This window comes from Sus scrofa, chromosome 17 (assembly GCF_054392235.1).
Source record: "Sus scrofa isolate SSC_HxYL_T2T_F1_AM1 chromosome 17, Sscrofa_HxYL_maternal_Yorkshire_Landrace_v2.0, whole genome shotgun sequence".
Classification (NCBI taxonomy): domain Eukaryota; kingdom Metazoa; phylum Chordata; class Mammalia; order Artiodactyla; family Suidae; genus Sus; species Sus scrofa.
In genome coordinates, this window is record NC_139399.1 from 7874738 (window position 1) to 7889371 (window position 14634).

The 14634-nt window shown below is 47.0% G+C and overlaps 1 protein-coding gene across 6 annotated transcripts in view; it reads left to right on the forward strand.

Annotated features, from left to right (window-relative positions):
• Window positions 1–11702, forward strand: part of PRAG1 (PEAK1 related, kinase-activating pseudokinase 1) — a 48240-nt gene extending 36538 nt beyond the window's left edge. For 5 of the 6 annotated variants that reach the window (XM_085002903.1, XM_085002905.1, XM_085002902.1 and 2 more), the window contains exons 5-6: window positions 1839–2578; window positions 10360–11702. In XM_085002903.1, coding sequence (XP_084859029.1) covers window positions 1839–2578; window positions 10360–11556 — 1937 coding nt within the window. In that variant the 3' untranslated portion in view covers window positions 11557–11702. Of the gene's footprint in view, window positions 1–1838; window positions 2718–10359 lie in introns of those variants that run through there. The other variant, XM_085002906.1, reaches the window with a different exon arrangement.
• The last annotated feature ends 2932 nt before the right edge of the window (window positions 11703–14634 follow it).

Consider the following 14634-nt stretch of genomic DNA (forward strand, 5'->3'; position numbering starts at 1 on the left):
TCGGGGTGAGGTGGGAAGGAAAACTTGCTGTGATCTTGATAAACCACCAAGAAGCCATAGTGATTGCCTCCTGGAGACTGGGAATAGAAGAATCATTATGCTTTCTCTGGGGTTTGGTGAGAGATGGTGGCCCTATGGCCTTGCTCTGTGATATCAGACATCTCTTTGCACGAACCTATGGGTTCCCAGTCCTGTATTCATCGAGCTGCATGTACCAACTTCTGGGAACATGGCACTGGGGCTTGTACCGGGCAGGAGGCCTCTGCTGTCATTCACTGATGCTGCGCTGGTTGGTGGGTACAGATGTCAGTGTCTGAAAACATGGGCATCCACCTTGCTCGCTCCTGCTTGTGGAACATCCCAAGTAAGGAGATCCCCATGTCGCTGGCTTGGTGTCAGCCCATTCTGTCCCCTTTTGGCTGGAGAAAGCAGAGAGGGACTCAGGCATATTCAGAAGCAGCCCTACAAAGGCCATGTGCCTCAGTGAAGTGCGACAAAACTAACAGCACTTTGCTTCCTTTGAGGCCTTTCTCCACTTGCCTCAGGCCTCTGTGTTTGTTGCACATCTTTCATTCTAGTTGTGCTGCTAAGGTGGGAGAGGCCCAGAGAGGGACTACATGGCCTGCGTTAGGTGACATGCCCTGTCAATTAAATGAGGGGCACACATCGTAACTGCCCATTTCCTTGACCGTGAGACCCAGGTTTCTTTCCATTTTAAGCTTCAGGACAATAGGATACATTTTGTAATCTATGACTAAAGTTAATTGTTTTTAATTCCCTGAAAAGCTGTTATTAAAATAGTAGGTATATCTTTGAGTCAGTTCTTGGAAAGATATGAGTATTATTTCAATCCTTTCCCGTCTCCATTGTCAATACCATTTCATATATTGATAGGAAGAATAAAGTCCAAGCTTGGCCCCATCTAGACTGGCTACCCATCTCCCCTTCTGTGATGTTTCTGAACATCTCCATGCTCTGCCAAGACCTGAGGCAGTGATGGAACTTTTCCAGAATCACGTCACTATCCCCGTGCACTCCAGGAACTGTGGGACCTAAGAATGACTCACTTCCCCTGGAGATTGGTTTCTTCTTTTATAAAATCATATTCCTCTGTTTTCTAAAATGTCTGTGGGTCTGCTCTGTGCCTAAGACCACCAGGGTGTGTGTCAGAACTCATTGAACTAGATGCTAAAAGGGGGGAGTTTTACTGCAGCCAGATTGTACCCTCTATAAAACCTGACTTTTCGAAAAAAATCCAGTCAAGCCACACTTGTTCACAAGTTTGTTGCTATTATTGCAACATTGTTTGCATAATATTAGAAGCAACCTAAGTGTCCATCCAGAGGGGACTAGATAAATAAGTTATGATACTTGCATATGATGGTACATTGTGGGATAGCTGTCAAAAAGAATTAGATCCACACATCATCAGATGTGGCATATCTCCAAGCCATAGTGGCAAGTGAAGAAAAGGAATATTCCAATCACTGGGTACCATTTGTTCTCCTTTGTGTAAATGTGTGCTTCTGTGTTTGTTTGGATTGTGTGGCAGAGCTCCAGAAGGATGCATGGGGAATTCCCAGCAGTGATTTCCTCTGATGAGAGGGACTGGGCCCTCAGGGACAGAGTACGAGGAAGACTGCATTGGCATTCTATACCTTTTTGCATTTTGAATTGTATTCATTGTGCATATATTATCTCTTTAAGAAATAGATAAAAACGAAATAAAATTCATTGTTTTGATCAAAAGAAATAAAAAAAATAAAAATGGCCCACAGGACCCTGAAAGTGAGCGGTATGGGTCTCTAGCCTAATGGTTTCTATTTCTCTTTTTTTAGGCACATCATCTGAGCCGCCGCACTCACCCATCAGCAGTGGAAAGAAGCTCTTTGCCCCTGTTCCGTTCCCTTCGGGTTCGGCTGAAGATATGGCCCCCAGTGGCCCCCTGCAGCCCCCACCTCTGCCCCAGAAGAAGTTAGTGAGTCGGGCTGCCTCTTCGCCAGATGGCTTCTTCTGGACCCAAGGCTCCCCCAAGCCAAGAACTGCCAGTCCCAGGCTGAACCTCAGCCACTCGGAAACCAATGTCTGTGTCCACGAGGAGTCCCACTTTGGTGACTCCTCGGGCCCCGGCCACCACCACCAGCACATCTTCTCCGCTTCCGAGCCTCTGGAGAAAACGTTCAAAGGCAGCGGCCACTGGGGTCCCGCCCGGGGACTGGCGGGCAGCGGAAGCCTCCAGGGCAAAGGAGTCACCTCGGCCTCAGCCTCCCAGCTGAGTGTATCTGGCCAGGCCTCTGCGGGCAGCACCCAGCTTCAGCTCCACAGCCTCTTGAGCAGTATTGGCAGCAGGGAGGGCACCTATGCCAAGCTGGGGGGGCTCTACGCCCAGTCCCTGGTCCGCCTCGTGGCCAAGTGTGAGGACCTCTTCATGGGTGGCCAGAAAAAGGAACTGCACTTCAGCGAGAATAACTGGTCCCTTTTCAAGCTGACCTGTAACAAGCCCTGCTGTGACTCGGGGGATGCCATTTATTACTGCGCCACCTGTTCTGAGGACCCCGGCAGCACCTATGCTGTGAAAGTAGGTACCACCTCTCCTTCCCCGGGCTGGATCCAGGAGGAGGGTAATTCCTAGAATGCTCATGATTTCACTTTGCCTGGCCCAGGACATGATGAGAAGTGATTTGTAAAATGAATAGAAGGTTCAGGAGTTCCCGTTATGGCTCAGTGGAAATGAATCCAACTAATCCATGAGGACACAGGTTTGATCCCTGGCCTCACTCAGTGGGTTAAGGATCCAGCATTGCCATGAGCTGTGGTGCAGGTCGCAGACGCAGCTTGGATCCCACATTGCTGTGGCTGTGGTGTAGGCCAGCAGCTATGGCTCCAATTCAACCCCTAGCCTGGGAACCTCCATATGCCGCAGGTGCGGCCCTAAAAAGACAAAAAAGCAAAACAAAAAAAACACACACATGATAAAAGAAGGTTCAGTCTGTGCTTTCAGAAATGAGCCTAGGTGATCAAGCTGGATTGAGAAGACAGTTGCCTTTTAATGTAACATAGTTCATTCATTTATTCAGCAGGTTTCTACTGAGTGCCTACTATAAGCAAGGGGCTTTAGATCTGAGTGTGTATAGGTGAACATGTGGTTTCTTTGCAGCCAGACAAGAGATAGACGGTTAAGATATCATACTTCCATAGAGCCAGAAGGAGAATTAAACCTGGGTATCATCTTGAACAATAAGAGAAATAGCATTGGTTGAATGATCCCTATACAGCTAGCCTCGTGATGGGTGTATTAACTAGATGATCTCTAATCCTCACAGGTAGGTAGGTTTTACAGGTGGGGAATCTGAGGCTCAAAATGATTAAGTTATTTGCCCAGAGATAGATGGTAGCTGAGGTGGATTTGAACTCTGCTTTGTCTTATCTCCAAACTCTATGCTACCATCCTGACAGTTAAGAAAAATGAAGTTCAGAGAAATGACTAGTCTGAAGTAACAAGGCTCTTTATCTTTGGCCCTGGATCGAGGCTTTTGCTAGCACACCCCACTGCTCTCTTGGCACACAGCTCTGAGCAAGGTGGTAGAACCATCTCTACCCATCTGGCCCCTCTGGTCTCTGTCGTGGACTCTGGCCCTTCCATATGGCCCTGTCTCAGCTTTTGGTGCCCCTTGAATACCTGGTGGCCTGTGGTCCTTCTATAGATGCAGACTTTTGTGAAGAGTGAGGAAGGAACTCTGAGCTCTTTTCTGCCATCACCTGTCCCAAGACATTCTTTTATTTATCTTTAGAAAAAATGCAAAAAAAAAAAAAAAAAAGGAGTTCCCGTCGTGGCGCAGTGGTTAACGAATCCGACTAGGAACCATGAGGTTGCGGGTTCGGTCCCTGCCCTTGCTCAGTGGGTTAACGATCCGGTGTTGCCATGAGCTGTGGTGTAGGTTGCAGACGCGGCTCGGATACTGCATTGCTGTGCCTCTGGCGTAGGCCAGTGGCTACAGCTCCGATTAGACCCCTAGCCTGGGAACCTCCATATGCCGCGGGAGCGGCCCAAAGAAATAGCAAAAAGACAAAAAAAAAAAAAAGAAAAAATGCGGGAGTTCCCATTGTGGAACAATTCCGACTAAGTATCCATGAGGATTCAGATCCGATCCCTGGCCTTGTTCAGTGGGTGGGGATCCGGCATTGCCCTGAGCTGTGATGTAGGTTCCAGACACGACTTGGATCCCAAGTTGCTGTGGCTGTCATGTAGGCTGGCAGCTGTAGCCTGGGAAGTTCCGTATGCTACAGGTTCGGCCCTAAAAAGCAAGAAAAGAAAAAATAAAATGCAAACAGTAAACTAACATACATGAATTGTTCTTGATGGGGGTAGCTTCCTGCTCACAGTAAGATTTTTTTTTTTTTAATATTATGAGTTTTAGCCAAGGAAAAAATTGCAGTGAATTTTACTTTGAGATTTTTTTCGTTTTAAAAATTGGTGGAGTTCCTATCATGGCTCAGCGGAAACGAATCTGACTAGCATCCATGAGGCTGAGGGTTCGATCTCTGGCCTCACACAGTGGGTTAAGGATCCAGATCCGGCGTTGCCATGATCTGTAGTGTAGGTCGCAGACACGGCTTGGATCCCACGTTGCTATGGCTGTGGTGTAGGTCAGCCGCTATGGCTTTGATTCAACCCCTAGCCTGGGAACTTCTATATGCCACAGGTGCAGCCCTAAAAAGAAACACACACACACACACACAAAGAAAAAGAACCAATCCCAGAGTTTCCCTTCCTTTTAGGATGGTGTGTATCCAGTAGAGCAAAGAGTGAGTAGACCTGGCGTGAGCTGAATGTGATCAGCCTGGTTATCGTGTCAGCCCAGAGTCAGGGGTCTGTATCCATCCAGTGAAAGGGATATAAATTTGAGCTCCTCAAAAGTCAAGGGGTGGAGGTGACTTTCAGAAGTTCTTTGCTTCTGCCAACTCAGTGGACTTGAGAAAGTTATCTGTGACTCATCCCTCTGCTCCCACCCTGAATATTTCCTCCGTTTAATTGCATCCCTTACTCTCCCTATCCTGTCTCCTGGCTGGACCTGGGGGCTCATTCACTGTCAGAGACAGCTGACCGCTCCATTTGAGAAAGAAAGTGCCTGGTGGGACCGCCTTAATCCCTCTTGCTCATAAGGTAGTAGTGAGACCTACTAAGGGGCCACCTGGTGCAAGATCTGCTGCTGGATCATAACCTCTGGGTAAAGGGGCTTGGTTTTTATACCCCTAAGTGATTGTGATATGCAGCTTGGATTCTATTCTCCAGTAATAATGTAGATTTAGCCACATTCTCTGAAGAACAGTGCAGAACATTCAGCATTCCCAGGGGCTATTAAAAGCCAGCATCCTTCATTTCCTTCAAAATCTAAACCAGCAAGTAGACCTTAGTCCTCTAAGGAAGAGAGCCCCAGGGGTCTCCCGTTTGATTTTACTGAAGTCTTGGCAGCTGAAGGACTATTTCTGCAACGTGTGAAAAGGAAATTTGGAGAAAAGCTTCAAGTCTGGGGAATAACAATACCAATCTGTAAACGTGCCTGCCTGGTGATGGGGGCGGGGGGTGGAGGGGAGGAGCATCCTTCCGCATGCGCAGCTGTTCCACTTCATTAGTGCTGCTTTTACACGGGGTATAGTCTTCTGAATACGCAGGATAGGGAGCAGGCTCCTTTTGGCGCCACCTGTCTGTCCATCTGTGCCTGGGAACAGGAACCTTGGGCGTGGGTCCCATTTAACAAAAGCAGAGCTCTGCTCTGCTCCTTCCTGTGGGCTCAGGACCCTGTGGCAGTGAGGAGATAAAGCTGCCTGGCAGAGCCCTACTCCACAAATATGAGGCGGGCGGGGGATTGGAGGAGGGAGAGAAAGAAAGAAAGAAAAAAACAAAAAACCTTAGCTGTGTGTGTTTTCGAAGCTGTTTCACGTCTGTCAGACAGCACTCTGGTTCGGTAATTAGGGACCTGTGTTAAGCCAGCTGGGCTTTATTTAACAAACGTGCCTTAGCCCAGATTTTCAACCATGAATTGGCCCTTGGCACCAAAGTTTAAATTGAGACTCTGCTCAGTGAAATGTTTGAAATTTGAGCTAAACCAAATTTTTGTGTGACTGTCTTGAGCCAAAACACAAGTACAGACTCCCTGAAAATGAACCGGGGGCAATGAGGGGAGTTGGGCTGGAAAAGAAGCCTTCCTTTCCCCCTTCCTCTGCCCTCAATCCCAATTCCATGCTGTAGAATCATCTTGGAAGCCCCCCGCCTCCAGGGCTCCCCCACTTATTAATCTGCGCCCTAGCTCTTGTTCAGGGCAGTGAGGAAAATTCTGGTCTTGCCAGAGGACCAGCCCACTGATTTTTGAAAGGCATCCAGCCTAGTTGCCCTTTACTTTGCTCCTTCATTTACATCTCTGTGCAAACTGTCTGGAGCTCTGGCGGGGAGTGTTTACTGGGCCAGGCTTTTGATACCCTTGAGAAAAGGGATCCTTGGAAACACATCCCAGGCTCCCCAGGCTCGAGCCAGCTGCACCCTCTGGGTCTGTACAGTCACCATCCAGCCAGCTATGGATTGCCCAGCACCACCACAGGGCTACTGCCAGACCCAAAGGCAGTCGCCATAGCCACCTTTCCTAGTGAGTGCTCGCCTGAGCTAGGCATTGTGTTGAAAGCTGCACCCGCGTTGTGTCCTTTAATGGCCCGGTGAGGAGGGTCACTGCCCTGATCTACAGAGGAGCAAACAGACTTTGAGATAAGTACAACTGATCTTCAATATTCATGGATTCTGTGTTTGTGAATTTGACGCTGAAATTTATTTGTAACTCTTCAACAATATTTGGGGTGCTTTTGGGTTCATTAGTCCAGCAATGAACTAGCACAGAGTGGAGGCAGAGATATGAGTCACCAGACATGTAGATCTTCTTCCGCTGAGGTGGAACTAGGGGATCCTCTGCCTTCTTGTTTCAGCTTTCACACTGTAAACAAGTGTCTTTTTCATGTCTACTTAGTGCCTCATCCTTTTTTTTTTTTTTTGGAGATTTTTTTCTCTTTCTTTTTTTTTTTTTTTTTTTTAATAAATGGTTTTATTTTGGTTTTTTTTGTTTCCTTTTTTGTCTTTTTGCTATTTCTTGGACCGCTCCCGCGGCATATGGAGGTTCCCGGGCTAGGGGTCGAATCAGAGCTGTAGCCGCCAGCCTACGCCAGAGCCACAGCAACGCAGGATCCGAGCCGCATCTGCAACCTACACTACAGCTCACGGCAACACCGGATCTTTAACCCAATGAGCAAGGGCAGGGATTGAACCCCCAACCTCGTGGTTCCTAATCGGATTCGTTAACCACTGCGCCACGACGGGAACTCCTCTCTCTCTCTCTTTTTTTTTTTTTTTTTTTTTTTTTTTTTAAGGGTCACACCGTGGCAAATGAAGGTTCCCAGGCTAGGGGTCTAATTGGAGCTACAGATGCCAGCCTACACCACAACCACAGCAACACCAGATCTGAGCTGAATCTGCAACCTGCAACACAGCTTACAGCAATGCTGGATCCTTAACCCAATGAGCGAGGCCAGGGATGGAACCCTCATCCTCATGGATCCTAGTGGAGTTCGTTAACTGCTGAGCCACAGTGGGAACCCCTGATTTTTTTCTCTTTAAAATGGCCATGCTAAGCACTGAAGTCCTGCCTCCTGTTCCTAATGTCTAGAAGGCTGTGATGCACCTTTGAGGGGTGTTAGGTCAGTGTGACTTACAGTGTTGTTGGCCATGAGTCAGTGTTAGTGCATCAACAATATCTATGAATAAGGCATCTTGAAGGGGAAAGACGCATACAACAAGGTTTTCTGTTGGCCAGTTGTGAACATCTTGTGACCAGAGGCTTGCAAGTACTTCACACTGTGTTTCCCCAGGGGCAGTATGGTTCAGCATTCACACATTCAGTGTCTGTGGCTACTTAATAGAACATAACAATGGCAGATAATGAGAATCAGGAGTAACTTGACAATGTCTGTGGAGTTCCTATTTAAACTAAGATCCCTTTCACTCCAAAGCCCACGCATTTGACCTCTGGGACACTTCTCTGATGTGTAAACTTGGGCAAATAGTTTAACTTCTCAAAGTCTCAGTTTCCTCCTGTGTAATAGCATCTACCTCATCAAGTTCAGTGAGATTTTATGAGACACTACATGAAAAATGCTTTGTAGGCACCGTGCGAGAGTTCAGTAGGTGCGCGCTGTAGTTGAGTAGCCCTTAATGGAGGGCATGACTTGAACATCTGTATCCTTAGATGGCACAGCAGCTAGGTCCATACACAGTGGTTGATATTTATACACAAAACTGTTTTTCCAAGGACTCCTCCCAAGTTTCCTTTAGTGTAATAATTTTCCAGAAGACTGCCATTTATTTAAAAACCAAATACAGCTGGATGGGCTAGGATAAGAAAGAACCTGCAGCAATACCCTTTGGACATCATTTTTTTTTTTTTTAGTATAATAGGAAGCAAAGTCTGGGATAAAGTGTACTTCCCTTTTATTTCTATTCTATTTCTCTAATAGAGAATTCACTAAATTAATGTGTTAACCCCCAGCTCCCCAACTGTCTTTTAAAGAGTTTTCTCAGAAGCTGAGCTCTTTTATGCTGGGTTTAATGCTGAGAAGGCTTGTAGAGCTGCAATGTAAATAAATCTCTTTGAAAAGGTGCTTGCATAGAACTTATAAAAACGTCACCTGTAAGCATTGTGGGGCTTCATAAACACTGTTGTAATCGTTCGAGTGTGGCATGCAGCCGCCTAAAGGGTTATTTGGGGATTGTTTGCAGGATGATATTTTATAGATGCCTTTCTTCTCAGGATTACACACTGATCCTCACTTTGTATAAAGCATGGCTGGGATGGCACAGTATTTTTTTGAGAGGGGCACCCACAGACCACCTTCGGTCCCTTTCAGTGTAATTAGAAGGAAATCGAGGCTTGGCAGGGGGCCATTATGTCTGGCTCAAGACTCACTTTCCAGTTGTGTGGCCACCAGGGAAGGATTCCTGTTGCTCAAGATTCTATGGTAGCCAGCACTGTCATTAGGACAGAAAGATGTAGATGGGGTGGGAAAGACAGTGTGGGAATTCCTCAGAGGAGCTTGAGATCATCTGCTTGTTTCTTTCCCACCTTCAGTTCAGAGGGTGCCTGGGGCTCTTTGGGTTCCCCATTCCCTGGAGAGCTTTCTGTTTTCTTTCAGCTACTATGACTCACCCTTGGAGGTAGAGTGCGTGACTTCCACTTAGCGCTTCCACTAAAATCAGCTCTGCAGGTGGTGCCAGCCAGTAGATATATTAACCTGGATCTAGAAACTAGGGCAGCCTAAGAGAATTTGACCAAGCCCTAGAGGTTTACAGGGCCTGCATCTGCCCCTGAGATTCTCCAAGAAGGGAACATCCCAGCGGTCAGATACATCTGCTGTCAGGTAGCTGCCAATTCAGGTGTGAGGGCTGGGTGATGAGGCTGACTGCCTGCGTAGGCTCTTATCTGGCTCCATGAGAATTTGTCCAGCCCATGCTGTGGGCAGGGAGATGTCTTCCTACCAATTCCAGGGGCCCTCACTGCATGTGCTGTAGGAAACTCATTCTTGGGGGTGGATGATAATTTGAGGTTTGACTTTTAAAGAAATGTCCTAATCGCAAAGTGATGGTACCGTTTTATATGCCACCAACAATATATGAGAGTTCCCAGTTCTCAGCATCCTCAGAGACACTTATTACTGTGTGTCATTTTATTATAGCCATTCTGGTGGGCATCAGGTTGGTCTGTCATTGTGGTTTTGATTTGCATTTCCCTCATGACTCATGATATTGAACATCTTTTCATGTGTTTATGTCCATTTACATATTTCTTTGGTGAAATGCCTATTGATATCGTTTGCCCACTTTTTGATTAGGTAATTTATCTCACTACTGTGTTACAAGAGTTCTTGGGTAGAAATCATTTTATCAGATGGGTGTTTTGCAAATATTTCCTCACACTCTGTTACTTGTCTTTCCATTTTCTTAGTATCTTTCAAAGCACACACGTTTTGAATTTCAATAGGTCCATTTATCCATTTTTTTCCTTTTATGGACCATGCTTTTGGTGTGGTATTTGAGAAATCTTTACCTAACCCAAGGTCTCAAAGATTCTCTAATGTTTTCCTCGAAAATACGTTTGTTTGGGCTCTCACATCTTAGTCTCTGTGATCCATGTTGAGTTAAATTGTATGTCTAGTGTGAGCTAAGGTTTTAATTCACTATTTTGCATGTGGATAAATACCCCAGCACCATTTGTTGAACAGAGTGATGACTCCAGCTTTTGACCTCACTTCCCATTTTCCCCACAGATCTGCAAAACCCCTGAGCCCAAAGCAGCCTCCTACTGCAGTCCTTCCGTGCCAGTGCACTTCAACATCCAGCAGGACTGTGGCCACTTTGTCGCCTCCGTGCCCTCCAGCATGCTCACCTCTCCGGATGCACCCAAGGTCCCTCTGCCTGCCCTGCCCTCACACCCCCCTTCCCAGGAGCAGGACTGCGTGGTGGTCATCACCCGAGAGGTGCCCCACCAGACCGCCTCGGACTTTGTGCGGGACTCAGCCACCAGCCATCAGTCTGAGCCCGAGGTTTACGAGCGGCGCGTGTGCTTCCTGCTCTTACAGCTCTGCAACGGGCTGGAGCACCTGAAGGAGCACGGGATCATTCACAGAGACCTGTGCCTGGAGAACCTGCTGCTGGTGCATTGCGCCCCCCAGGCCTCCCCTGGCCCCTCCCCCGCTCCCTCTGCCCCTCCCATCTCCTCCGCCGCCGCTTCCAGCGCCCCTCCCACCACCATATCCCCTGCCCCTGCTGCTACCCCTTCCTCTTGTCCCTCTGCCGCCCTCCCAGCCAGCGTCACCCCGACCCCGCCAGCTGCCCCCGCCTGTCAGGGAGGGCCCAGTGAGAAACACTTGCCCCGACTCATCATCAGCAATTTCTTGAAGGCCAAGCAGAAGCCAGGCAGCACCACCAACCTGCAACAGAAAAAGAGCCAGGCCCGCCTGGCCCCCGAGATCGTGTCTGCCTCCCAGTACCGCAAGTTTGATGAATTCCAAACAGGCATCCTCATTTATGAGCTGCTCCATCAGCCCAACCCTTTCGAAGTGAGGGCCCAGCTGCGGGAGCAGGACTACCGACAGGAGGACCTACCCCCACTGCCCGCCCTGTCCCTCTACTCGCCAGGCCTGCAGCGGCTTGCCCACCTGCTGCTGGAGGCCGACCCTATCAAGCGCATTCGCATCAACGAGGCCAAGCGAGTGCTGCAGTGCCTGCTGTGGGGGCCCCGGCGGGAGCTGGTAGAGCAGCCGGGCACGTCGGAGGAGGTGCTGTGCACCACGCTCAACAACTGGATCGACATGAAGCGGGCCCTGATGATGATGAAGTTCGCGGAAAAGGCCGTGGACCGCCGGCGTGGGGTGGAGCTGGAGGACTGGCTTTGCTGCCAGTATCTGGCATCTGCAGAGCCCGTAGCCCTTTTACAATCGCTGAAGCTCCTGCAGCTTCTGTGAGGCCGCCCCTGGCTGCTTCCTTACCCAACCCCCTTCCTGCACCCCCGTGCCCTGCCTTGCTTTGGAAACACCTGTGGCTCCTGGGAAATGGTACAAATGACTGCGAACTTGGATGTAATATATATATAAAAAATGTAAATACAAAAGGCTGAGGATGTCATTGCCCACTCTGGTCTGGTGTCCCTTCCTCCCCAATTCTTGCAGTTTCCCCCTGCAATTATGTACATTCTTAGCTCATTTCAAGGCCCTGAGGATAAGCATGGCCAGCAGAATGAAGCCTGGACTCTGCCCTCACTACCCCATTATGAGAGCTCTTTATCATCTTGTTAACTGACTATTAAACAAACAAACAAACCCCTCCATTTTTAACTAAAATTTTTGGTTGAGTCGTGAGCAAATCTCTTTTATCCCCAAGTGCCTAAATGCACTAATACTTTTGGGGGGTAAAATTGTTTTTAAGCCTCTTATCACTTCAAGAACCCTTAAAGTGTCCTTGATCTTATACTTCTCCTAAGACAGAGCAACAAGCCACAAGGTCCTGGGCATGTCAGAACCAATCAAGCTTCCCTGCTTCTCTACCCACCTAACAGTCTCTTAGGAATAATCCAGACACAGCTGGTGTGATCCCAGAGTTTCAGAATTCAACCCATCTGCTCAAAGTCCATTTCCCATCTTCTAAGGCTGGTTATCCTTCGTATCAGAAGCCTGGCTGAAAACAGAAGCCACCCTAGGTGGTTCAAATGACAAGAACATAACAAGAGACAACTTAGAGAGTAGTTAAAAAAAAAAAAAAACAGGGTTAAGAGAAGAACAAAGGTTGATGAGGCAAAAGCAAGGGCTGAAATGGAGAGGATTCACTCAACCTGTTTCCCACCTGTCCTCCCCACGCCAAGATAGTGACACCAGCCGACAAGAGCGCGGGGACAATGCGGTTGGCAGGATCAGGAAGAATGGATGGGGTGCCAGATGGAAAATGTCCCCTAGATAAGGACAGTGCAAGAATAGAACTCAAGTGTTCCCTGTTTTATTTTTATTATTATTTTTTCATTATTATTATTATTACTATTATTTTTTGTCTTTTTGCCTTTTCTAGGGCTGCTCCCATGGCATATGGAGGTTCCCAGGCTAGGGGTCTAATCAGAGCTGTAGCTACCAGCCTACGCCAGAGCCACAGCAACGCAGGATCTGAGCCACATCTGTGACCTACACCACAGCTCACGGCAACGCCGGATCCTTAACCCACTGAGCAAGGCCAGAGACCGAACCCACAACCTCATGGTTTCTAGTCGGATTCATTAACCACTGAGCCACGACGGGAACTCCTGTTCCCACTTTTAGACTACTAGATCCCCTGCTCTTGTATGCTCCTTTGGGTTTCCATTTTTTAAAAACTCGGTTAACACACTTATTGGCACCTACTATATCAACATTTATTACCTTGACTCTTAAAATGATCAAAGAAAATTAGAAAGCACCAGATATTTCCTCCTCAAAACTAGAGACACAAAAAGTCACTAAAGGAGATCTCATTTTGGCTCAGTGGGTTAAGGACTCAACGTTGTCTCTGTGAGGATGTGGGTTCAGTCCCTGGCCTCGCTCAGTTTAATAAGGATCCGGTGTTGCTATGAGCTGTGGGGTATGTCACAGATGAGGCTTGGATCCGGCATTGCTGTGGTGCTGTGGATCCAAATGCTGCAGGTGCAAGTAAAAAGAAAAAAAAGTCATTAAATACTCATTTGAAGTGAGAACAGCCCAAGGCCCTTGTATTTTTACCTAAAGGGTGGTCTTCCAGCTTGCAAACAAATTAATTTCTTAAACTTTATTAATAACTATGGACAATTTAAAAACAAATGCAAATATCTTAATAGCTGTCCTAGAACTCTAGGAATGTGGCTACCAACCAGAATGGGGAAATCTCCTATGTCCCTTTTTGCATGTTAATTTCACTCCTTTGCAGGCTCTGCATTGTAGCCTGGGACTCCAGGTAATCACACTCACACTTCCAAGCAGCCTTGGTGAAAACTGGTGGTGTGGGAACATTTGTCTTTTCAATTGTTGCTTTGGCATTGAGGGAAGAACTGGTTAAAACCAGCTTCCAAATATGTATAAGAGAAAGAGTTTAGAACATCAAAATCATAATAATTCTCCGTAGGATCCATTTTTCTGTTTCAGGAGGTATTATTTTGTCAGTTGTTTCTTCCTGGGAATCTTCCTGGCAAACCCTGCCCTCGATTTGCTGTCTTTTGCTTTCTTATTCTTTCTCACTTCAAATAAATAAACAATGGAGAGAGAGTAAATGAATATTCTGCCAGGGGAATGCAGCGCTATTTTGGAAATACATGTCTCAAGAGGCACATTTAAAACCTCTGAGTTAACTGCACCTTTTTTTATATGCCACCTATTTCAGGGGAAAAAAAAAAAATTGAGATGGTAGAAAAAGTTTTAAGAACCAAAATGAGCCCAAAATTAAAGGTGGAAAGAGACGGAACTATAGCAATAAATTCTGATTGAGAAGAATGGTAGCGATCAAACCTAAAATTTTTCTTCTGAGCTCTCTGCCAACCTAGAAAAGTAGAAGACAGCCAGCTGCAAAATTCTTGGGTAACTTTAGGAAACAGTTCATCTTGAAGAACAAACCTTTTCCCAGTGCTTGGTTTTGAAGGGACTTTGTCAAGGATTTCCTTGTTTAAAGGTATTGAATGATGTTCCCAGAAGCACATATAGAAAAAGATGAAAAGATATTTTTCTGGATAGGGCAATTTCTTATATCCACTGTTGATGAGTCCAAGTGGGGAGCGTTCAGGCCTAGCTTCATGGAGGTGGTTCTGCAGAATACTTGCCACCCACTCATCTCCATGGATTGGGCTTTATCATGAACGGGAAATCACATGGCTACAAATATTTGGTTTGGCAAACAGCTTCAGTCACACAAAATTCAAGGGCTCAGCGTATTTTTTGTTACCCCAAAATACACCTGGGATGCATGGCTTTACCTGATAGAAAGCTCAAACAGCTAATAGATTTAGTCTAGAAACAAGAGTTTCTTCCATAGGACTGAGGTTCGGAAATAAGCAGGGA